We start from the raw sequence: 26966 nt of genomic DNA, 5'->3' as shown, positions 1-26966 counted from the left end.
GATGTACTTTCTCTGAACTCTACATATTCAAATGTCTGCCAAAAGCATCAGTTAACATAACAGTAAATCACAGACATGCAGTTACACAACTTTTACAACAACAAGGGCCCCCCATGCAGGAGGAGATGTGACCTTCATGATTGAGGCCCACAAAACATATAGGGCAGAGATTTTCGATTCATGGGTTACATTCTTAGCATTAAATGAACACTCAAGACATTTTCATGCCTACACTGCAGTTGCAGCACCTAATATCTACACAGCTTATGAAGCACTAGAAATACCACTAACATATCAAGAACACTAAAATTAGATTGATGGTGCCCTGCCACACATAACACAAGATGTTAGACTAGGTCGACCTATCAATAAGGGAGCAACATGGCCAGTCTTAGCTGATCATACACCCTATCCTGATATAGCTAATCTGTCAACACCAGAACTTTGTACACTGTACAAAGATCTCATCAGAATGTTCAACACAATAAGTGATGTGACCAATGACAGTAAATCCCACAAGGGCTCTTCAAGCTGCACAACAACAATTGGCCATTGTAGAGTTCTTTCTAATGTACACATTAATTAGCTATTCAGAACTGACTATGTCACTGTCATGGAAATAGAATGTGATGGTTTGAACTCCAATGGGCACTTATCAGTTGTCCCTGGAAGCTGTGGAGATTGACAGTCAATAAATATGTTGTTCTCACACTTACCTGCCTCTGTGTGATTACTACAAATTTGGCGACGAGTTGGACTGTCCGCTCTCCACCCACGTGTGCAGCCTGTGCTGTGTTCCAGTTTTCAATTTTCACATTTCGTGAATTGGACTGTTTTCCACCTATCTGCTGCTGCTTGTAAAGAGCATTCTCCTTCTTCTTTGATGTTCGACGATCTGGAGGTGATTTTTGTATTTCATTCACCTGGAGAAATCTGTGTCTCTACAATCAAGTATTCTACTGGTTTTGCATTTTTATGATCATACTTCGTATTTGTACTCCTGTTCGTGGCAGAGTCCTAGGAGTATTCATATCCTGTTCCTGGCAGAGTTTGTGAGAGAGCTTGTGCAGTACCTGTGTGTGAAGCTGACACAAACCGTAAGTTGGCTGCTTGTCATAGCTATTATGTAGCGCCTTGTCCACCGTGGTCTGCAACGGTCATTTTGTTCAGCTGGAGACCTGCTTACCAGCTTGTTGTGTCTCGAATGATGATGCAACAGAATCTTACCATACTATCGGAGATTCTGTGGAACGCGTTGTCATCTCTGAGCATTCTTCTCCTCAGGTCACGGCAATGTCACGGAACGTAAAGTCTACGCATTATTGATGCACTCGTACGCGCATCACTATGAGGAATCTGAAGTTCTAGAAATCTCTGCAAGGGTCAAGGCAGCGCCTGGGAGCGTCAAGGTTATGCATGGTTGATCTGTTACAACGCAGGATCCCTGTGGAGCGTATGACAAGGAGGTGAGAAGTCCTCTGTATTCTGTAGGAAGTAAATTTATTCTTCAAATGTGTATCACTTGCAGCTTGCGACATTGAGGTAAGAAGATTTTTTTTAATTCTGCATATGAGGAGTGCCAGCATTTCATCTACGTCGTTCTGTATTCCATCTTTTGTTTTTTTAATGTTGCTTAACACTCGTTTTAATGTGAACTGTCATCGGTGAAAATAATTTTTACACGGACAACTATCTCCGCAGTGAATGTCACGCATGGGAAGCACATCTCTGGAACACCATTTTCTCACAATGATTTAGAATGCTGCACAGTTTCATTATGAAGAATATCTCAAGTTATAACGATTTCTTTTGTCTACTTTTTTTTTTGTAAAAAAGGGAAGAAGAAATTTCAGTTAAGCTGTGACATTTCATATTATTATTCCATTGCAAGATTTATCCATCTGGATGTAATCCCAATATAGTTAGCACTAATATTGATTTTTTATACCCTGTAATAGTGTATCTTACTATTTGTCTCCACAGGATTAGGCTGTACTGTTTTTTTCTACTATACAACGAAATAAAAAAATCGAAACGGAGGAGCTTTTTTTCATGTTATCATTTGGATGGAATTTTATTGTTTCCACTTAGTGGTGCACCTGTGCTGTTTTTTATATTGTTGAGTTCCTGTTTTTAACTAGCACTGTGATGCTGGGTGCCAACCAGTGTGCACACATTTCCCTATATTGATCTAAAGGGAATTTTACAATTAGAGTTATTATAGGTTAGGTGCTGATTCTAAGAAGGCTCCACTGTTACCTTGCTTTTCTAGGATTAGGTTACCTACTTAACATTGTTTGTGTAATTCGCTTATTAAGACCGTGTCAATTCGCAAAAAATACAGCTTCCAGTTGATCCGCCAATCAGGTGGAAAATATGGTACAGGGCTTTTGAGAAGTATTTAGGGGCCATGTGGGTACCAGGTTTAGTGCGGAAAGTAAAAAAATCCTTTTAGAGCACAATCTAGGGTGAGAAGGACAAGCTGTCCTAGAACACTTACCTCCTCTTGAAGTTGTTGAAGGCGAGGAGGAGCTTAATGTATTTGATCAGGCAGTAAAATGTTAGAAAAGCAATTTGATGTAGAAAGTAGTCTGGTGGTAGCCACACACAAGTTTGTTAAGAGTATAGAATTGTCCTAAAAAGCCTTGCACAAGCTTAAACCTGAGAAAAGTATGGTGAATGCTGTCAAAGAGCGCAAAGATCAAGGGGACAAGCTTCAAGGAGAAAAAGACAAATATCACATTGAACAGAAGGGGGGTAGGTATACTTCTTTTAGGTCTGAGAGAAAAGTAGGGTTTGCTAGAAATATTTGTACTAAATGTGGGTTTCCCTCTCATTTATCTAATTCTCGGGTCTGTCCTGCCAAAAATGCTTCTTGTCGGAAGTGTGGTAGACAAGGACACTTTGCAAAAGTGTGCTCTTCCAAAAGTAAGATCAATGTGGTTTACTCTGAAGAGAATAATGATGATCCAGTGAGTGAGATTGTGAGTTCCTTAACTGACTTTGTGGTGGTTTTCAAGGATGATTCTGAAAATTGTGTGGATCCAGTAGTCGAAGTTTTGGTTGATGGAAAACCCTTACAATTATTGTTGGATTCTGGTGCGCGTATAACTATGCTTACAGAATAATTGTTTGAAAGTGTCTGGGGAGAAAAATCGCTCAATCCTCCGGACTGAAGTCCTGTCTCTTATGAGGATAGGAGAATTGAGTTGAAGGTTTTTTTTTAAACTAGTCTTGTTGTCAAGGACATACACATCTATTGAAAGGTTTATGTGGAAATGAAAGGGCTTAACATACTTAGGCGTTACCATCAAGTCCATCCTGGGGTACATGATATGGGTGGATTTAGGTCTAGCATTCATGTAGGAGATTGGATAAGACTTAAATGTCCTATTATTGTGGCAAAACGTCTGTTAAAATTTGGACCTCCATACAATCATCCAGTATGAAAACACAGATTTCAAACAGACAAGGATGATGTCTACCGCATCATAGAATCATCTACCAACTCCACACACCTTCATGAGCTACCAAATCTAGTGCAAACAGCCTACAGCTACTTTATAACTTTGGTGGCGTCTCTTGAGTCCCTGATCTACCGCCATAAAGAGAACCACTTAAATTGTACACCTGGCTCAAAAAGACATACCTTATCCCTTCATGGATGTGCATTTGGATTGCAATTGCATTACTTTTCCTTTTCTTCTGGATTGGTTTTGTGACTGTCTTTTTTCTGCTTCTGAACGGAGATTATCTCACAACATGTTTTGCTGTTGAACTGGTAAACAAAGTTTTGAAACCGCATTCTTCATCACACAAAGTGCAAAGAGACCTTTCCATGGTGAACATTTTGGCTGTTCTGGGTCGTGATGGAATTGTTTGGGATAATGTATCCTACGATATATTTGGACCAACTAAAACTTTCAAAATACCATATGTGTTCCCTATTTTTTCGAAAGATGTTATCACTCCTGGTACTATTTCTGATGATTGAAACATTAACACTGTGCATGAAATGCTCGTTGAATTAGAGCACTACACATTTTTTAATAGTGAATAAATGTATGACGGAACTGCTAATTATGAGGAAAAGTTATGTTTTCACCATTGTGGTCACCATTATATACAAAAAGCAAGTACTATATGTGCAGTATTCAATTGCACACATGGGAACACTGCCCTACACCACCATGGGGTAGTTAAAACAATTTGCAGAGAAGTTTGCATATTTCACAGGGCACAATACACCTGACCAGGAGTCCTCTATTATAAACTTACACCTTTACAGGCTAAGAATCCTATCCTCACTGACACCAAATTGATTATTTTGAATCTTTAATTTCCCAGTTTTCAAAACAAGGGTTCAACTTTTGGAAGGGCAGTGTCGATTTGAAATCTATATGGGGATCTAGAGATTGCCAAGTTCAGGGGAGCAATGCTTTATTTTGAGCATGCCTTATACATACCACAGAAAATGGTTTTCCTGAATAAAACTGTGTAAAAGACATCCTTTCTTGGCTTAGCAAATCTAAAGGATATCAACAAACCTGACATTCCCACATTTGCACCTTTTGCAATTTGGCAAATTTGACAACATGCTTGGAAATGTGACATGCACTTCTTCACATTCCAATCAAGAGGGATGGTTAGTGTGGCCATTACAAACTAACTGATGTCAGGAAAGGTTTCTTCACAACACGAAGATGTTTCAGATAAATAGACCAGACCCACGTTACATGCAGACAGAACATACAGGAGTGGTCATAACTCACAGTGCTGGAAAGTTGTGCCTAGATTAGGCAAAACCCTCAAGGTTAGCAGAGCCAAACAACACCTGTCTCTTCTTTCTGACGGCATTTCCTTACGCGATTTTTTGTTAGGTCCTTGAGAGCAACATCAAAACGCTCTCCGTATGCAATATATGTAAAATTAACAAAGTTAATTTGGAAAGGCCTCAATCAATAGAATACAATGGTATAACCACTTTATCCACTAGGATATATTCTCTGGGTAACATTGTGTTGTCTGCTATCAACATCATACAGAGTGAAATGTCCTCTTTGCAACATGGGCAATCACAACTTAGATCTATTATGATACTAAGTTGAAACCTGCAGACGCTACATACTGGTTGCACCCCTTGGAAACATCGAAATGCCAGCAATTTGTATATTACATACAATCTAACTGAAGAACAGATCACATTGGCAAAGAAAGATGCAACATACACAATGTTACACACAGAAAAATTAGAGAAGTTTCCATTTACTGTTGCAGAAGTGCAGAGTGCAGATTGGATTATACATGGATTTATTTATCTGCCAATATCATACTTTCACTTCCAATACTGCTTGCAATATCATCAAGTAGGAAGATAGGAAGCACTGGGAGAAGGATTTGTACATTAGTCATGGGTCCTACCTTCCACTCATCATTGTAGGAATGGTACTACTGAGGTTTCTCTTAGTGACACAGACTGCGAGAATTCTTTAGGCCATTCTTTAGTTTGCCGAGATATTACTCTCCATGGAACATATAATGCATCCAAGGTGAACTTGTATTGTTATTTTTATTTGAAAGGTTCCCCTGCAGCTGTCATTTGTTCGGCATTCAAATTGCTCTCAAATGGGAGTTATTACAAGTTGAATAATCAAGGTTGCTGCAGGATGAGGCGGGCATTACCATATCTGGTGACAGTTTCTGGGGTCGTGACCTGTTGTGCACCAGTGCTGTTTCTGCCTGCCCATACAGTTAGGGATGCAACAATTTGGCCTTCGATACAGATTTCGAATGCAAACCTTGAGGCTTTAAGTAGACTGAAAGCCTTGTTGTTTCAGATAGATGTGGCCTTAACACCTGCGCAAGAGATGTCTGATTTTCAAGTTGCAAGGTCTTCCTTTGAGATACAGTCACTACTCCGCACCAACCTCTCACACCATTTCGGGGAGTTAGAGCACCGCATTTCCAAAACTGCTGGGATAGCACACTTTTTAAGTCGACTGGCTCTGGCTTGGTTAGCACCTTCCAGACAGTCTTCTGAGTTATTCCATCTTTCATACACTCCGTGCTGGGATGCATTTTTGGAGGGTTGATGCTTGTCCTGTTCCTACTTGTCGGGTCACTGATTTTATTCTATCTGTTCCGCAATGGATGTTCACGGCCAAATGGGGATGGCACTACCACATGTTCTACTGTGTTGTGAGAGAATGATACAGTCCATTGGCGCACCCTTGCTTCAACAACTTAATTACAACTGGTTCTTGTTCTTTCAGCCTGTTTGGCTACACTGCATTCAGTCCTTATTCCGCTGTCAGCTCTGCACTTATGAGTGCGCCATGGATAAATGCTTGGGGATGCAACGGTCCAATCTATGGACATTATGCTAGTGGTGGGTCCTCTAAAGATGCACCAGTACAGATGCCATGCGCGATTGCCATTGCTCCAGAATGTACATTATGAGCCTTCCTGGGATTCTTCAGCTCCTGGCTCGTACTCTGCAGGTGCGCTACTGGTCACACTCCTTCAGTGGCTGCTTAAGGGGTTGGATTTGAACATATTTGTTCCATGGAGTTATCGATAGGGGTGCCAATGGAGCGACGATCTCCGGATGCTGGGTACAGCAATGTTTTGCCTACTGGTCGGAACATTTAAACAATCTGGAAATTTCGAGAGGTGGAGAAATTTTTTTTTACTATGCTTTTATTTAGCAAATTTGCTTTTAGGACTCAAATGTTTTTTATCATGGTTTTCTTAATTCTCTTTTGTAACATGCAATTTGGCTTTCCGTATGCTTTTATTACTAAAGAAGCACAATGTTTTAAAGTTAGATTTTAGCTTACCTTTATAATTTTTAGCATGCTTTTCTAGGAAGCTTTATAGTTAGCTCATACCCAAGAAAAGGGTGTCATGTGGTCATATTTAGGCCCAGGCAGGAATCCCACCATTTTACATCCTCACATTTAAACTTGACATGTTTTCTTGAATGTTGACATTTGACACACTTTTGCTGGCATGCTTGTATGGATATTGATCCAAAAAATAGCTTTGATTACCTTTAAACATCTCCAGAAGCACATAATCAGAAGCCTTGAACATTCTGTACAAAAGCTGAAGAGCACTGCTCAAAATGTGGATGTTTATTTTTGCTCCCTCAGTGACAGCTTTATCAGGGTAGAATCCATAATGGCAGACTGACTGTGACTTCGCATGGCATGAGGGGTGATATTTATTATATAAATTACATCACTCACTTGTTTAGTTAGAGACCATTTCACTAGCACTGCAAGATCAACTAATGCTGGAAATCCACCCAGGCTGATCCCTGTTGATCTCCTGAGAGGGATGAAGCCCAGCTCTCCATCAAGAAGGGCTTTCTAATGACACTTACCACTTACTTGTGTAAAAGAGATCAACAGGATTTCCTGGATACAATGTTTGTGGGAAAGCTGAATTAGGTGTGCATTTACTTTCCCAGGTGTGGGAAGTATTGATTACCAATTAAGCTGCTATTACACAAATATTGGATGCGTCTTCCATTTCTGATAGACTGGTCAATAGATGTATATCCTCCAAATCCCTGTGCTGTTAGTTCAATAGTTTTTAGCTGATGTAATATAGTTCTAGCCCTATTTTGTTTGTCAGCAAAGATAGCTCTATTTGACTTTTTGACAATAACTTACTTTACTTCAGAAAATTTGAGTGGCAATCGGAACCCTTGTGATGCTTGTTTAAGAATACTAATGTGGCGTTTTTGGTTAAATATATCTGCCGCATTGCTCGTCTTGCCTCATTATTATTAATGACCAACTATTCTTTCAAGATTACTTATGTTGTCTCCCTTGGAAAATATATCGGACCTTGTTTTTCCTTCTGTTTGACTTGGACACCGGCCCCTTTCTATGTTAAACTCAGTTTATATATCTATGACGATGAATCTAAGTAATAATTGGCCTTTACTTCACTCCATGCCAGAACCCATAACTCTTTATGTGGCATTTCGGTTTGCCTTTCTTCCTTATGCAGTGCAAAAGATAATTTGCTACTATACAACTAATATCACAAAGTAATGATTGTTCAACTCTTTATTAAGCCCGGATGGGTAACTACGCTCTGCCAGTGTAGTTCACGTAGTTTTGCCTACTCTGCGTTCCGCTGCGAACGCGGGGTTTAGGCAAAACTACGTCTCCTTGGCGGAGCGTAGTTAGTCGGCCCCTCTACCCTAGAAAAGTAATTATACAAAGGCACTTACCTGCTGTGGCTGTCTCCTCATTGTCATGGCCACTCACCTTCCTCCTCCTCGCTGTCCTTCTTCTTAGACCCCATTTGTTGTACATCTTGCGAGTGCTCATGAGCACTCGCAAGATGTAGAAGGATGAGGAAGGAGAGCGGCCATTGCGAGGAGGAGGCAGCCACATCAGGTAAGTGCCTTTTTAATTACTTTTGGAGGGGGGAGGACGCAGAGCGGAGCGAAGTTCCACAGAGTTGATTCCCAACTCTGTGGAACTTTGGGTAGAGGCACCCCGCCTGCTCCGCCCAGGGTTACTCTTTATAGGTCTCTAGAAAAGAATTACCCAATTATACCCACATTTTTGAGTTTTCTCATACCTTGCAGAATTCCTATTGGTAGACTTGATATCATAAGTGACCAGAGATCTACAGATATACTTGAATTCTTCTTCCCACTAGTTATGAATACAGATAATGCCTTATCATTCTAGCCTTAAGTTCTAGACTCTGCCTGTGCTAGGTCAAATATTAGTCATCTACCGGGGTAAATTTATTGGTACTTCTGAACTGCATATATATTTTTCACATTTTCTTAATTAACACCAATGATCTTCTCAATTCAGTTTTTTCTTTTATTACGCTGCACCTTAGCTTTATTTTAGAGTTAAATCAACCACGAAATCACATGTAGTGGTGTCTTTTACAAAAGGGGTTTAAGTACCATTAAGATTTATCATTACCTGGAACATATCTTTATAGCTGGTATATGTTTTTTTTTTTTTTGCCTTGAAAAAGATTTGACTTGCATGCCTAAATAGGGCAAAACATGTATTAGCGAATTTTCAAGACAGTTATTTGTCAAATTCTTCTTCCTACATTCAAGAAAAAGAAGAAGATAAATAAAGCGCTCTATTGTGATAGCAATTTAAATGGAATATACTCATTTCTAATAGTACCTTATCACACTTTATTCTTTATCATGTTTGACCTATTTAAAGTAACTTCATGAACTTTTTGGAGGACACACTCACGTTGGTTGACATTTCAAATAAAAATAAGATGCTTTTGGCCCAACCCTCACATTTCTGGTAAGCTTTCCTTCTCACCTGAATTTAAACAGTTCAATAAGGGTATTTATCGGTGGGCCATGCATGTGTGTCAGGCCTCTAAATAGTACTTACCCATCATGAATATCCTGTCCTCTGTCTTACAAGTTCCCCCGTCTATGTGTAATATGGTGGACAGGATATCCATCAGGTTTGTGATGAAGTAACTAGTCAGCCGAACTCTAAATCAGGCTCCAAGTTACAATAACGGCCTTTCACTCTATGCTTATCTTTGATGCATCGCTAAGCTTCTGCCTTTTTGTATTGCAACAGAAGCTACATGCTACCATGGTCTTTGTCAGCTCTTACCTAGATTAGGCAAATGGATTTTACCTAGAAGCCCCATTGTTCATACTGTGAAGACTTCAAAGAATGCAAAATGCAACAGTAAATCTTATCCTACACCTGGGCTTACACATGACCACATCCAACATCACACTACCTGTCTCATTTTTTCACTGATTACTAATTTACAGCCAATCCCCATTAAAGGTGTAATGCAGTTCCCACAGGACCTCAATTGGCTTGCGAACAGTCTTTCCTCAAGTAATGTAGAATATAAGTTTATATTCTACACTGGTACTGTTGGTGACTGCTGCATCCTATAATAAGGTGCACATTGATAGCATGTACCTTTATCTAAGGCTGCACAATTATGGAAAGTCTTCCTGGCAGGGCAAGAAACATTCAAGACTACTAGGAATTCTGGCACTTTGAACAAAACCCGGATCTTCCTTTTGATGTCGGATCGCACCGACCAAGAGAAAGAACTGCTCCTATCCAACCACTTATGGATTTTGAGACAATTCCCTATCTATTAACATTGGTAGACAGGGATCTGCACGAGAAAGGTATGCATACTCAAGTGAGGTGCAACTGTGGAGCACATCTTAAAACTTTTCACACTTTTCCAACTTTACATGTGTGTTGTAGTGAACATACAATGTGGTAAAAATATTCAAGCCTAGTTTTTGAACTGGAAGGGTCGGCTTCTGTACAAAAACTATGCTTGATAGAAGGGACACACTCATACACTATGGAGAAAAAGCATGTGTGTTGACACATGGCATTTGTGCCAACGCAGGGAGAGAGGAAAACTGCACTGTATCTTTGTAGATATGTATTTGTTCAGCTCTGTTCCCTTCAGGGAACATGCCGCATTATGTCAGAAGTCTGTCCCCAGATGTTTCCAGATCATACTCACTTATAAATCAGCTTCTAAGCTCACACTCACAGATAGTAGGCAAAAACACACACACAATCCTATCTCATTCTGCTCTGCGGCTACAAGTTCACAGCAGATTAGGAAGGACAGGCCACTTCTCATGATGCACAACAAAAAGCACTTCCTACAAAGGCTGCCTGCATTCACAACTAAAGTCTTCCGTTCAGGTGCAGCAATACAAGATAACGTAAGGGCTCCATCTTTCATTACACACTGAAGCAGTGCCACTTATAACAAAATAAGAGTACCACTCTGATCTTTATGCACAACACCAAAACACCTAACCTGGGCCACACTACGATCGCCGCATCCTTCCAACAAGCACAACCTAAAGAGCATTCCAACTCACGTTAGTGCCTTGTGTACGGTAGGAAGCATTATATATATGAAACTACACAAAAATACAACACAGTTTACAATTTTTACCAGAGAATCAGAGTGTACGCCCAACTTTAGACAAGTTTGACTTCTATGGAAGAAAATCACAAAATAAATAAAGCCCTTTATAAATTGAACTTCAAAGTAAGTATTTTAACAATATGTTTAAAACATACAACCTATGTGTTCTTGAAACATATCTTCTTACCAAGAGTTCTTGCTGCTAATAAGTGAAGACCTAAGCCAAGGGATTTTACTTCTGGCTCCAAGCTCCTGTGAAAAAAAGACATTACTTAAATGTGCAATATGCACTAGGGTGTTGTAGTTAGTTTATATGTACAAATTCAAGAAACATTTAATTTTTAAAGTGTTTTCACTTTAAGAAGGTGCATAGACCTGGCGCCCCCAACTTCCGTGAACCACTGGGTCGAATATCCCACCTCGCTCCCTCCCTGATCTCGCTCCCTGTTCTACGTTTTCTGCCTCCCAGCTCCTCTCTTAGTCCTAATTCATACCCCTGCTATGCTCCCAATTTAGAAGCCCTGGGTACATGTAGTATCAATTTTCTAGGAATACAACTACATTAAATGTGCCAAGTGTGTGTAGTCCAATTTTCCCATATTTTAGGGACACAGTACAAGCACTTTAGCACTTGTTAGCAGTGGTAACATGCCCAAATCCAAAACCAACAAATACAGATTCAGCAAAAGAAGTTACTAATCTGGAGGAGACCCTGCGAAAAGGGCAAGTCTATCATTCCCCCCATGACTGGCCTAACACAACTGCTACAGAGCGCCTGGATGCCTTCATGAATGATTCACGAGTTATAAAAGTACTGATAACAGAACGTCACCTCGCAAATAACCTCCGGGACTGCTGTTTTTTTTTTTAAAAATAGTGAAGAAGCAGAGAGCATAAAAGTATCACACATCATTTTTCACAAGAAAAAAATCGCATCTATTTTACACAACGGTATTGTAAACACGTGTAAAATTACACTACTTGGCCATCCTCCTAGCCTGCGATGGAAGCAATACAACTCCATGGCAATATGGACTCTTAGAACTCGACGCAGGCAAATACAATCTCCCAAAAACATAATCAGGGGAAAACCACCACCTTTTTAAAACATTTTGTCCAGGTTAATAGGTTTAATATTAGGAGTGTATTGTTTTTGTTGCTATACAGTTGTAGCAGTTCCTTTTGCCAATCAGAATGAGTTCCAAGTTAAACAACAGGAGCAGCTTTCTATCTGTTGCAGAAGGCTAGGAAATGTTCAACCAGTGTAAAAGGAACAAGCATTAGAAATGCAATCGGGCTCGGATTTATTTGAGTTTGAGCTAATGGCATTGTAAATGCCAATGTATTGTTGCTATGTGTTATGGAGTGTGTTCATGTGGTGTGTACTGCCAGTGATCTGCTTGTGAGTATGAGAATATTGCACCGTTACTGCCTGTGATGTCCTTCTTGTGAGTGTGAGAAGCTTGCACCTCTGCTGCCTGTGGTCTCCTTGTGAGTGTAAGAAGCTTGCACTGCTGCTGCCTGTGATGTCGTTCTTGTGAGTGGGAGAAGATTGCACCTCAGCTGCCTGTGGTCTCCTTGTGAGTGTAAGAAGCTTGCACAGCTGCTGCCTGTGATGTCCTACTCACTACTCTACTTTACTCACTACTCTACTCACTACTCTGCACTCACTACTCACTACTCTACTCACTACTTTACTCACTACTCTACTCACTACTCTGCACTCACTACTCAACTCACTACTCTACTCACTACTCTGCACTCACTACTCACTACTCTACTCACTACTCACTACTCTACTCTACTCACTACTCACTACTCTACTCACTACTCACTACTCTACTCACTACTCTACTCACTACTCTACTCACTACTCACTACTCTACTCACTACTCTACTCACTACTCTATTCACTACTCTACTCACTACTCACTACTCTGCACTCACTACTCACTACTCTACTCACTACTCACTACTCTCCACTCACTACTCTACTCACTACTCACTACTCTACTCACTACTTTCTACTCACTACTCTACTCACTACTCACTACTCTACTCACTACTCTACTCACTTCTCCACTCACTACTCTGCACTCACTACTTTACTCTACTCACCTCACTACTCTACTCACTACTCTACTCACTACTCTACTCACTACTCACTACTCTACTCACTACTCTGCACTTACTACTCACTACTCTACTCACTACTCACTACTCAACTCACTACTCACTACTCTACTCACTACTCACTACTCTACTCACTACTCTACTCACTACTCACTACTCTGCTTACTACTCACTGCTCTGCTCACTACTCACTACTCTGCTCACTACTCTACTCACTACTCTACTCACTACTCTACTCACTACTCACTACTCACTACTCTACTCACTACTCACTACTCTACTCACTACTCACTACTCACTACTCTACTCACTACTCTACTCACTAATCACTACTCTGCACTCACTACTCACTACTCTGCTCACTACTCACTACTCTACTCACTACTCACTACTCTCCACTCACTACTCTACTCTCTACTCACTACTTTTTACTCACTACTCTACTCACTACTCACTACTCTACTCACTACTCACTTCTCTACTCACTACTCACTTCTCTACTCACTACTCTGCACTCACTACTTTACTCACTACTCTACTCTACTCACCTCACTACTCTACTCACTACTCTACTCACTACTCACTACTCTACTCACTACTCTGCACTTACTACTCACTACTCTACTCACTACTCACTACTCTACTCGCTACTCACTACTCTACTCACTACTCACTACTCTACTCTACTCACTACTCACTACTCTGCTCACTATTCTGCTCACTACTCACTACTCTACTCACTACTCTACTCACTACTCTACTCACTACTCTACTCACTACTCACTACTCTACTCACTACTCTACTCACTACTCTACTCACTACTCACTACTCTACTCACTACTCTGCACTCACTACTCACTACTCTGCTCACTACTCACTACTCTACTCAATACTCTCCACTCACTACTCTACTCACTACTCACTACTCTACTCACTACTTTCTACTCACTACTCTACTCACTACTCACTACTCTACTCACTACTCACTACTCACTACTCTGCACTCACTACTTTACTCACTACTCTACTCACCTCACTACTCTACTCACTACTCACTACTCTGCACTCACTACTCACTACTCACCTCACTACTCTACTCACCTGAGAACCTGTTCCATACAGTGCCTAATCTCTCCCAAATTGCCTCACAAACTCTCTGACGTAGGCTGGCGGTGGTCTGCAGGCTGCCAACAAATGGAACATCGATGCCCCACAATGCTTATGTTAGAAAACAACTGAAATCATGTTTTTAAGATGTATCTGTATTGAAGCCCCCTCTCGGCGGCAACAGCACTGAAACAGGATTAGGTCTGAGATTGATACACAAATGTGGCACAATTCATATCAAAGATCTGCCACTTCAGTTCAGCTTTTGCATCTCGGCCTCCGAAGCAGGTGAACTGGAATTTGAAGCATCCCTATCTGTAGAGGGGTAGCCAGGAGGAGGGTCCACAGTCATGAACACTATGGACAATCACCTTTCAAGAGTGGCACCTAACGAGGGTCACCTTTCTTATGCTGTTTCTTTTCATCAGCCTTGCAATTGTTTCGTTTGTAACTGCAATGAAGTCCCTTCTAATTATGTCATCAGAGTAAAATGTCGAGTGACATCACTTCCTAGGATGACAGGTAGAAGTTCACATGACGTCACTTCCTGTGATGTAATTGGTGGTCAAGGGTCAAGTTAGGTCACTTCCACTAACCCTGGGATTTTGGTGAATCCATGAGCAGGGGGGCGCCATTAGGCAGGGAATTTACTGCGGGACAGCCACCAGCATGAAGCGTGCGTCGGTGAATGGACCTGTTATTGAATAGTCCCAAACATTTCATCCTTGTTTAGCCGACTAAGCAGAAGGCAACGGATGAAGAGATTAGTCCCAGAATGTCTGCCACACATAATTAAAATGTTTTGGAGAAAGAATCTTCCTTTCTAAGGTTTCTCCCTGTGGAATTCCTTTCAGCTGCCGCTTCATCTGGGCTCGTGAGCTTCAGGGGAGCTTTAAAGGCTCACTCTATTAAGATGCTTCATGACGTCCACCCCCACCTGCTACTTAGAGCAAGTACAGAGAGCAAACACAAGTAGCACAACTTTACATTAGCATACAGAGTCATTCCTCGGGTGTAGTTTAATAGGTGTGCAGTATTGTCGTGCCATAAGAACAACAAGAACGTGTGTTAAATAATAAAGGGATAGGGCAATTTTTATGGTCTGCGTAATTTGACCGCTCCTTTCTTGTCACCAAGATGGACGTAAACAGGAGGTAACTAGGCTCTCCCGCGCGGGCCGCCTGGTTTCAGCGCAGCCAATGAGCGGGGTAGTTTTGCTGTCGTCAGCAGAGCTATATTTACCCCTGTGAGAGGATCGAGGCCGCACGGAGGCAGTTTGTTTAGATGCACGTGGCTTTTTGCGGATTTAGTGTCGCAGTGGAAATAGTGTCCATAACTCACTGTATTATTGTGTTGACCCACGTAAGCTGAAACTCAACAGGGCGACCAACTGTTCAAACCTTGTGTTAGAAAACGGCGATCTGCGAGATACGGGTAATCTGAAAAAACAGATATGAAGCAAAATGCGTGTTGTTTTTTAATGCCACCGCGGGTTCCCTTTCTGCACCGCGTGTTGATGGATGTTTTCAGATTTTCTGCCCGACCTCCAGTGCGGTTAAATTCCCATCTTTCCCTCCCCATGTGCTCCGATCCCCTCCCCCACCTCTTCTGCCCGTGATTGCCGCTCCGTCTCGCTCGGTAGTGGCAGGGAGATGTACTCTCTGTTAGGTTCCCGCCTCTACATACTGTAGATTTCCTCGACGAGCATGATGGTGATTTCAGCTCTATTGTAGCGGGTCGATCAGATTACGTATTTACTTGGCGTTAGAAGTCGCCTTGACCCGAGATAGTGTCAATTCTGCATTTCAGGGCAGAAAGTGAATCTCTCTTCGCGCTTATTAAATCTGAAGCCTGCGTGCACGTGAGGAGGACGCGCGCCCGACAAACGCACTGCTCTATGGTGAACGCGCGCACACCATCTGGAATGCATTACACAGCCACCCTGACAGCTCCTAGTTAAAATTAATGCACTGCCGAGCACGTAACCGCAGACAAAATGCCCAAAATGGCGCCCGACAATTACAACCCATCAAGACTACTAAAAATACATCACCGCGAGGACCAATCACCATTCAGATAACAAAAAAAAAACTCGCGCACTAAGGAATGTGTCTTTCCCGAGCCCTAAGAAACTTTTTTTTTTTCTTTCTTTAATAATAGGATCTCGGAGCTCCGCCCCGAGCCCTAATAAAGGAATCTAAGTCGAGTGAGTGACCATGCCTCTGTCCTGGGTGGATATGAAGCAGCACTCAGTGTCCGATGTAGGCCAAACCCCTTCGCCTCATGTCACATGTGCATGGCTGTTGCAGTCACACACTAGGGAGTGAGGTAATAAAGCTAACCTCCACCAACATTGCACAGGAATGTAGCGTGAAAAGAAATTGACACGCCCTCCCAGTGAGTGGAAGTCAAGAATGCCAATGATACCAAGGAATGCCTGCCAGGGAGAAAAAACCCTTCGCTGTATGACGCAAGCACGTGTGGCTGTGACTTTTACAACTTCTTGTGCATTTGAGGGAAAGTCACAAAGATGAAAAAATTAACCGTTTTTTGTAGCTAGATATGTCACAAGATTTCCTGATTGGAACGTTCATAAAATCCTAACTTTTTAGTCATTTTTCGTACATGGGATTCTGAGCACACACTGGCAATTGTAAAAGAGAAACTACAAGTCCCAGAATGCACTGGCAATTCAGCCAAAAAGTTAGTACTTGTTTGACATAGCACCTGTAATGTTTGTTGACTGGGCAAGCATAGTGTGCAGGGTGCGCTGGAGAGTGCGGGATGGCATGGGGAGCAACAAATAGTGCGGTAGACCACCAAACAATAGCTCCCAAAAAATACACTTTTGAAGATGTCCTCCACAGGGCCTGAACTGCAAACTGTGGTGGCTGGTAATCTTAGCAGGGAGGGGGATGGGGGCTACATATGCACACATACACATTCACTCTCACCCATACATTCACACATGCACACATACACATTCTTTCACAACACTCGCTAAAATACCCATATATATCTGCATGCAGACATACACGTATGCATGCACCAAACAACAGAACTTACCTTCACTGCTGCTTTCTAGGAAGGGAGCCTCAGAGGTCCCAGGAGGGTTTGGATTTCTGCCTTCCCTCATTGGCTGATATTTATACAGCCAATGAGTGAAGGCAGCAATCCCTAATTCGTCAAAAAGTGGGATGGGCGTCAGTGAACCAGCTGACTCCACCCCACTCTTTGAAAAGGTATTACTAATTGACACTTGGCCCTGGGAACTGCAGGGATTAAAACTGAAGCACACATGTTCAAGGAAATCAGTGATGTTCCTTCTTGTCACTGTTGGAAGGCCTTGAGGCACTTTTGCCAAGCTGAGGAGATCACGCACACAGGTCTGTGAAATCCTCAGCCTGGCAAAGTTCAGCACGGGCAGCAAGGAGTCTGCATATTTCATGCATGTCTTGCTCCCGGCTGCCGGACCTGAACAAGGTGAGTCTCTGTCAGGCTGACCTTTGTCTAGGCTGACAGACACTCTCCTCATCAGGAAAATGATGAAGGTGTGGCCCTTCAGCCCCTACGGATGGGCCAGGGCTGACTGCAGACGAGCAAAGATCCTGACTGGTAGACAATTCTTATGCGACTATGGAGCCAAGGGAGTAGGCCTCCACTTTGACCATACAGGTTTTTCATGAATGCGCGTAAAGTGTAAGCCCTGTCTTTCCTACAAGTTTTCAGGAAATGATTGTAGGTGCTCGAGAGTATTTCTAGAGGCCATAGAATTTATTTTACACACAACTTATAGGGCAGTTCTGTTGGGAGACTCATGAATTAATACTAAAAAATATTTACTGCTAATATACTAAGGCTGTTCGTCTTTCAGGAGGCTTCCTTAATTCCATCTCCCTTTTTGTAGTTTTTAATGTTTTTCTTCCTTGATTTTTTTCTTCTCATCTCTCTATTGTTGTTGAATTTCTCTCTCACTCCCTTTCTTCCAGTTGCGGCCGGCACGGCTCGAGTGTGGGAGGACGGTTACGAGGGTCATGTGGGGGAGTCAAGGAGAGTGGTGTGGGGGGTCGCAATGGAGGGAGTGAGCAAAATTAAAAAAAAATACAATTACCTTGCTGCTGCTGGGTCCCGCGTCTCTGCTCCTTCTCTCCTTTGAGGAACAGGAAGCAGGCAGCCAGGCTCACTCCCCTAAGCCAATCACAACACTGCATTGTGATTGGTCTGAGCGCCGTGACACGGCGCTCAACCAGGGGCTGGAGAGGTGGGCATATTCTCCATGCAGGCTGTAATGCAACCTGCATGGAGAAGTGGGAAAGTGAATATGACTGGTTTGGGTGGCCCGAGAGGCCCGACCAACAATCATTGCACACTTAGGAATGGACAAACCACTCCTCCCCTGCCCTGCTCTGAGAGCATAGCAGCCTTGTCCAACCGCAAAGGAAATATAAAATGATAATAACTAAAAGTTATAATCATTTTATATTTTTGCTTCTAGCACTGCTTGAAAGCAGTGAGGCAACGGTCCCCCACCATAGTGGAGGAGCCACCACTGCTGTCTTCCCAATGTCGCTCATTTCTTTTTCCCTAAGGCCATCACTGGAGCTCCATTGCCAGCCCTCTCTGAGCTCAGTAGTAGCATCCTGGTGAAATTATATTCATGAACTTGTTTGGAAATAACAGACAGAAGTGGGCCATAAAGCAGTAACTGCTCTTTCCCTTTGACCCAACCTCTTAGGCCACCAGGCCCAGTGGCAGCCCCCTCTTTAAGTGGTGAGGGAGTCGGTTTCCCTTTGTCACTGTGTGGAGCCAATGAATTCCAATGAATTCCAGATAAGACCCCTCATTCAGATGGATCACTTGCAAACATTTGTTTTATGAAACCATGACTAAAATTGGAAAGGTTGATACAGAGAGCGCTAATTCTCCAAAAAGCAGGGGTAGTGGAAGTGATGCCACCCCAACGACAGGAAGTGACATCATATGGCCTTTGGCCTTGAATCCTAGGAAAAATGCCACAAGTCCTTAAGCCTGATGACAATACCTTAAAAAAAGTATTGCTAAATCACATGGAGATGCACAAAAAAAGAGATCTGAAAAAACAGTAACAGTCAGGCCCACTAGTACTAATTCGTAGGGACTATACATTGTATATGAACTATCTTGACTTGATTTCGTCCATTTCATTGGAAATACGTTTTAATTTATCATCACTTGTAAGGAACAATTCACAAATGTGGAAGACAAATGTAATGGTTCTGTTCAAAAACATATTTATTTTAAGTATTTACAGTGAGGGACCATGGCAACAATTAAAAAAAAAACATTTTTAATTCGTTTAATTTTATTTTGTGTTTTAAAGAGTGCCATTCCACTTTTGAATTTATTTCACTTAAAGGGAAATGCAGAATGTAAACAGTGTTGATCATAACACTATACTTTTTGTGCTTGGTATTGATGCTGACACCTAAGGCCAGGGGTTACAAAAGCAGTTCTAGAGGCTGCAGGGGGCAAGCCAGGGGTCACAGCTGCGACCTCTGGCGACCCCATATCCCTTCCGATGTTGATGCTTGCTCAAGGTGGAAGCTGCATTTTTGTGGTTGGACTTTTAAGTCCAGGGTTGCTTGACTCCTAAGTTCCCATGCAACAGTTCTGCTTAGGTCACTCTCATTTTACCTTGCACTACTGATGTGACACCCATGTGCAGTCTGAAAATCTGTGTTTCAGAAATGGGTGGGTGTAAGTAAATCATTTTTATTTGTGGCTTATTGCCTGACTTTGGAAGAGAAGTAAGCGATGAGTGTAAGTGTAGGTGGAAAATGCTTTGAATTAATTGTGGTAGGCTATGGCAGTCAGTAAACACATTGGTGGGTGAGGAAAACCGTCCTTTAAAGGTATGCCGTTTTGATCTGGTGTTTTTCTTTGAGCCTAATTTCATCTCTTAGACCCGAAGGCCCTTGTGTGTTATGTAGCTCTCAAGCCATGACATAATAACCATCAAGTTAGTCTCATTAATTTCGTTATTTTGGTCTGTCAAAAAATAATATTGATCTAGTGCAGTTCCGCAATGATTTATAGATTCACCTATATTTTAATTAAAATCATAAATAAAGCATACAGGTTGAGAGCTATGCGTAGAGTCCAGTTAGAAGGAATGCACATAGCAGCGTTCAGTTTCTTGAAGAAATACAGGGGCCAAATGCTTGTACAGTTCCTTTTATTTATTTTATTTTATTTAATGTGATTTTATATAGCGCAAACTTTACCCAAAGGTGTCAGAGCGCTTTACAAAAGGACCAGTTACATTACATAAGGACTTCGGAGAACATGAGTTACATAAAAGATACAAGCAGAAAAACTCTACATTCACAAAAGAATGATAGTAAGTACATACGTCTACTACAGATACTAGGGGTTAGAGTTGCATATATACAAGTTGAAAATTCACTCAAGGAAGAGATACAAACAGAAAAACTATAAATTAACATAAGAATGGTAGTAAGTACATGCGTCTATTACAGATACAGATAGTGATTAGAGTTATATGTCCAGGCAAGGCACCAGGCCCGGATGCGATACCTATTGATGTTTTTAAAGCTGAAATTGATCTCTGGGCCCCATTATTAACCATTGTGATGAATTGTGCCAACACTCATAGACTTATCGCACCGTGGTCAGAGGCGATAGTTGTCCCTATATTTAAAAAGGGGGACAGGCATGATCCATCTTGCTATCGCCCGATTTCCCTCCTCGATGCCTTAATGAAGGTAGCTGGCCGCATTATTCTAAAGCGTGTGCAACAATGGACTGAGGAAGGCAACATTTGATCTATCCTCCAGTATGGCTTTCGTCCCTGGAATGGGAATGGTTGAGCAGAGTCTAAATTTGTATTTTTTAATTTCTAAGTATACTCAAGCTAAGAAAGGGAACCTTTTTATCACTTTTATTGATTTGAGTTCAGCCTTCGACTGTGTTGACCATAATCAGCTATGGTCCACACTTGAGGACCTGGGTATGGAACTTCCAAATCTTAACTTTATTAAGGAATTATACAGAGATGCTGGGGCGAGGGTGCGCTTTGGACAACGAGGGGAGTGCTCGTCAAGATTTTCCATCAAGAGGGGGGTGAGACAGGGGTGCATCTTAGCGCCCCATCTCTTCTCCCTCTATATTAACTCTATTGGCGACCACCTTAAGGGTTTTCAGTATGACTACCCCTCAGTCCGGGGTCACCCCGTCCCCATCCTCTTGTATGCGGACGACGCTGCCATCATGTCGCAAACCAGGTTGGGCTTACAGAGGGCTGTCTCAAAGTTTACACTTTTTATGAGGGAAAAAGGACTTAAGGTTAACATATCAAAAACCTTTTCCATGTCCTGTGGCCGTGGAACAAAGAAAGCACCTTGTCCCATTTTCCTCGAGGGTAGCAGGGTAGAGACAACAGACCAATTCCCCTATCTTGGGATTTCGTTTGACAGGAAGTGCTCCTGGCATACAGCAATTAAAGCTAGAAAATTAGCATTCTCTAGGGCGATTGGAGCATTGCAGAACTATGCGGCAAAAATTGGGGGTAGACCCGTCAAGGAGTTCATTTTAATATATAAGGCTAAATGTGTATCCACGGCCACTTATGGCTCTGGTATCTGGGGGATTGATACCTTAACTTCAAATCAGCAATCTGAAAATTGTTTTCTCAGATATCTTCTGGGGGTCCCTAAATCCTCAGCTAGATACTTTTCACATATAGAATTGGGTCTCCCCTACATCTCCGTTTTTTTGTTCAAATTTTTTATTGACAGCACAGAGTGAAAACATAGCAAAGACGTTGCTAATATAACAATAATATCCATACAAGAATATATACAGAATGGCAAAAAGAAAAAAAAAATGGAATACAAAATACAAGAAATATACAATGTTCATACCATTTTAAGAGAAATCATATGCACGAACAGATTTTAAATAAAGTTGGCCCAAATTTTCTCAGATTTAAGCAAATACCTGGTACCCCTAATTCGGGCTATTCCTGCTTCCATGCTATGGATTTCATTGACCAAAGCCCACCATTGCATAATATGTGGCGGCTGTGGCAATATCCATGCCCTAGCTGTCGTAAGTTTAGCACAAGAAAGTAAAATAGTAATTAAAGCCTGTTGTGGTAGGATACTACTATGTATATCTAGGAGTACAGTAGGGGCAGAAAGCAATGGTGGCCTAGCTAATTTTAGTTTCAAAACTTTGTCCAAATTAAGCCAAAAATCATTCAATAGCTGGCATGAAAATAGCATATGTTCTATATTAGCGCCCACCGTATCACATTTAGGGCATTTGGCGCGTTCGGAGTATTGTACATTTGAAGACCATTTAAGAATCACTTCCGGGGTGTGATATAGCAGACAAGAGGTTTTAAATTGTTGTAATAGTAGACTAGCGGATTGTACCAAGTTATTGATTTTAGAGAGAGAGTGAGCAATCTGTTCTGAATAGATCGTCAGTCCCAGTTTAGAGGTCCATTTCTCTGCTAACTTGGAGTAATCGTATTTTACATAAGATATTAAACAGCTATAGCCAGTACTTATTACTGATTTGGTGTTAGGTGAATAAAGGCACTCCCAAATATCAGAGTCTGAGATAGTTAAAATTTTCATTTTACGGATCAAAAAATCGTGTATCTGAATATATTTAAACCTCATAGGCTCAGTAAGATGGTATACATTTTTTAATATCTCAAAGTCTAAAAAGCCATTGGTGCCATACAGATCCCCCAAGGTTGCAATACCATGAGTTGCCCACACATTAGCCTGGCTGTCATTAAATATCCCTGGAAGTCCTGGGTTACCCCAAAGTCGTAATTTAATGTGAAAAAAAGAGGTCTTACAAAAAAGCAAAATGCCGAACCAAATCTTGGCAATATCTCGAGCAGTCTTAAATTTGACTCTTTTGTAAAAATGTGGGTCATTCAATCTAAGCGTTCAGCATGATGGTATGAAAGAACAAATGTTTTGAATCAGAATTAAGCAGGGAACGAAGACGCTCAATAAAGGTAGCCCAGAAGTAAAGTTTAAAGTCTGGGAAGTTAAGTCCTCCCATATCAATAGACCCTTTTAATGAAGATAAGCTTTTTTGTGCTTTCCGGTAACCCCAGATGAAACTGCTGAAAATTCCATCGAGTTTCTTAAAAAAAATATTATTAACTGCCAACGGGATAGAACGAAATAGATAAAGAAACTTTGGAAGAATTTTCATCTTGATTAAGTTTATTCTACTAATAATATTTAGTGGTAATTTATGCCATTATTTAAGAAGCAGCTTGGTTGATTTAACAAGCATGTCATAGTTAATGGGGAATATGTCACAGATTTTTTATGACATTTTTACCCCTAAATAGTTAGCAGCCTGACATATCCCCAAAGTTACCCCCATAGGTTTATAGTTGACCACTATATGGGTTTTGTTCACATTTAATTTATAGCCGGAAATATTGCCAAACGTGTCTGCTTCGACCATAATGCCCTCTAATGCTGATGTGACATTGGAGGAATATATTGCAATGTCGTCCGCATATGCAGTCATTTTCAAGCAATGGGATCCTGAGCTAAATGGGATTATCTTAGGTTGTACAAGGAGTGCCAGCAGGAATGGCTCCATGGACAGGGCAAAGAGCAGAGGTGACAGCGGGCATCCCTGCCGAGTGCCCCGTGCAATTAAAAAGGCAGAAGATAGCATACCTGAATAGCTAAATTTAGCCGTGGGTTTATCGTATAGAGCCTGAATCCAGCTGACCATTTTGCCCCTGAGGCCAATGAAAGACAAAACGGACCAGAGATAGTCCCACCCCACCCGGTCAAAAGCCTTTTCGGCATCTAATAAGATCATGCCGAGTGGGGAGTTTTCTGTCTCTGCCATGTCGAAGGCTGTGATAGCTGTGTTAATATGGGTCGTAGTGTCCCTGCCCAAGACAAATCCGTGTTGCTGTTCACTAACGATCCGAGGGACAACCACGGCCAGTCTGTTTGCCAAAACCTTAGCGAAGGCCTTTGCGTCTGAATTAATCAAGGAAATTGGCCTGTACGACCCACATTCTTCAGCTGGTTTGTCCTTTTTTAAGAAAAAAATTATTTTCGTTGTGTTCCAGGAGTTCGGGGCCTTCCCTGTTGCCCCAATATGTTGTATAACTAGGAGTAAAAGGGGAATTATTTCCTCCATACAGATTTGATATAATTCCACAGGAATTGAATCCTCCCCTGAGGCCTTTCCCTTAGGTAAGGATGAGATAGCCTGCCTTAGTTCTAGCTCGGTAATATCATCCGACAGATGTTCTAAGCCAAATAGATTGCGTTTTTCCTTAAAGTTATTTTCCAAATAAACTGAAATATCAGATGCGAGTGGTTGGTTTTCTGGGGTATAAAGGGTGTTATAATACTCTGTAAATTGCGTCAGTATCTGCGCCGGTTGATTATAAATAATTTGATTTGCACCTTTTATACATTTAATACGGGTCTGAGCTCTATCATCTGCCACTTGATAGGCCAATAGCTTGCCAATTTTATCCCCTCCTTCATAATACTGAATTTTAGTCCCCTACATCTCTGATACTATAAAGATTGAGCCTATCCTGCTATGGCATAAGTTGTGGTTTACTCCTGAGACAGACTTTAATCGCAATAACATTTCTGACTGCCTAAACCTTGATGGTATAAGGCAAATTAAATGGCTGTCCTATGTGGAAACAATGCTGATCGAGATTGGCCATCCCAAGTTTTTTAAGAACCCATCTAGTATGGAAACGATGCCTAGGAAAGCCCTGCGAAAATTGGCAATGGACTATCTAGCGAATAAAAGAAGGTCAACGGAAAAACTTCAAAATTCAGTTTTAGCTTATCAGCAAATCACCTCTGAACCGGGACTCCAATTGTACCTTGCAAGTGATCTCAATTGTTACATTAGAATGCTCCTCTCAAGGTTTAGCCTGGGATCTTTTTATCGTTTAATTACTTTCCCAGCCTGTAACGACTGGTCGAGAGGTTTACTGCCCTGTCCCTGTGATGATCTCGCCCCCCAAACTAATATGCATTGTATTTTATTTTGTAAATTTTATGAGGTTCCAAGAAAGATCCTACTTAAACCAATTTTTAAGGAGTGGGGCCTCCGGTCTTGTAGAAACGCTTTTCTTAGACTGCAACGGCTAGAAAATATGGAAGTGGTCCACATCCTAGCTAAATTTTTGAAACTTTTGGTAAAGTTTAGGAACTCGATGTAACATATGATATATACTTATGTATCTTAGACCTTTTTAAACTATTAGATCTTAATGTACATGATTTCTTTTGTTTGCTGTTTTATTGTTATTCTTTGTTTTTAATGCACTTGGCACTTTGAGATCATACCCCTGTTTTTATAATATGTGGTGTACCCATGATGATAACGCAACTGGCACTTTCTGATTATATATTTGTTTTTAACAATGCTTGCTTTTATGATATTACCCTGAATATCGAAATAAAGCTGTTTGAATTTGATTTGAGTTATATGTATACAAGTTGCAAATCATTCAGTATTACATTTTAAAAAGTGATTAGGGTTTGACAATTATGTATTATATATTTACAGAGCATGACATTCTTGCCATCGTTCAGCCAGGCGTTCAGGTGGTGTTGACTTTTGGGCAATGGTCTTGGGACTGTAGGGATTACCGAGGTGGAGATGGCCGGAGGGGTATTGATGGAGCGAGATAGAAAACAAAATTTTGTTTAAACTCGTGAAGTCACATTTCCATAACATGAATAATAATATTAATGATTTGTGATATGTCGTGCTAATACAACTTAGATTAAACTTTACACATGGGGGGACTAACATGTGTGCTCATAAACGTGCATAATTGTTGCATCTTTTTGTTCGTGCAAAATAATAAAATAATTTATTGTTTTCGTTTTTGTCATTACTAACTGCTGCAAACATAAAAGAAGCATGTGCTTGTTTTGCTTTTCCTTGTCTGTGTGATGTCATTTCTACTATTCTAGGTGCACATTAGTCTCATGGATTAATGAAGAACGGTAGATATAAACGCTGCTTTATTTGTTTGCATTTGCTAGGTAACATTTGATTAATCGGGTGGGTTAATTAATTAGTAAATCTTGGGGTGGATACAGAATCTACATTATTTCTTACATTAATACTTTTCTTGTGTTTGTTTTATACTAGAAAGCATAAGTTGCCTGCTTTTGGGCCTAGTTTACTCGAGCTACAAAAAGCTGAATTTTACTTCTGCAAAAGTCACGAGACGCCCATTCTGAAATAAAATGTTCGTCAAAAGCTGCGTTCACAAAGCAAAAACTGACGTGCTATCATCATTCTGTCGGACATGGCCAAGGTCGAAAAAGAACATTTTGTCAGCCCTTAACTTGGCATCCGCGGAAGTCAATTGGAAGCTATGAGAACATTAATATACATTTGTTGCAAACCTAGGAAGCTCCTGGTTGCATTCAGAAAAGACAATGGTCCTTAAGAAAAGTGACCTAATGGAACTTTTGAAATGTGGGTGACATGTCACTTGTCACTCTCAGCCAATGGGACGTCGAAGATTTCTGAAAACTTTCCTTTGCGTAGTTTAGTTAGCATAGAAAGGTATAAAAAGTCATGCCCCTAGGGATGGGCTGGCTGCTGCTTTCTGACTTTCCGATGAGGGTGAAGTGCTGTCGGACATTGCGTGGAGCACGTAAGAATCCTCAAAGAACTTTTCTTTAATTTCTATCTATTTAGCTCAGTTAGG

The 26966-nt window shown here is 41.2% G+C and overlaps 1 protein-coding gene across 1 annotated transcript in view; it reads right to left on the bottom strand.

Moving 5' to 3' along the window:
* The window catches only part of LOC144813884 (solute carrier organic anion transporter family member 1A2-like), a 1119068-nt gene that overhangs the window by 74544 nt on the left and 1017558 nt on the right, over window positions 1-26966 (bottom strand). The window contains exon 13 of the mRNA XM_078674060.1: window positions 11144-11208. Coding sequence (XP_078530186.1) covers window positions 11144-11208 — 65 coding nt within the window. The remainder of the gene's footprint in view (window positions 1-11143; window positions 11209-26966) is intronic.

The sequence above is a fragment of the Lissotriton helveticus genome, chromosome 1_1, assembly GCF_964261635.1.
Source record: "Lissotriton helveticus chromosome 1_1, aLisHel1.1, whole genome shotgun sequence".
NCBI classification, from domain to species: domain Eukaryota; kingdom Metazoa; phylum Chordata; class Amphibia; order Caudata; family Salamandridae; genus Lissotriton; species Lissotriton helveticus.
The sequence above is the reverse complement of the archived record's forward strand: the minus strand, read 5'-3'. Positions and strand labels throughout refer to the sequence as shown.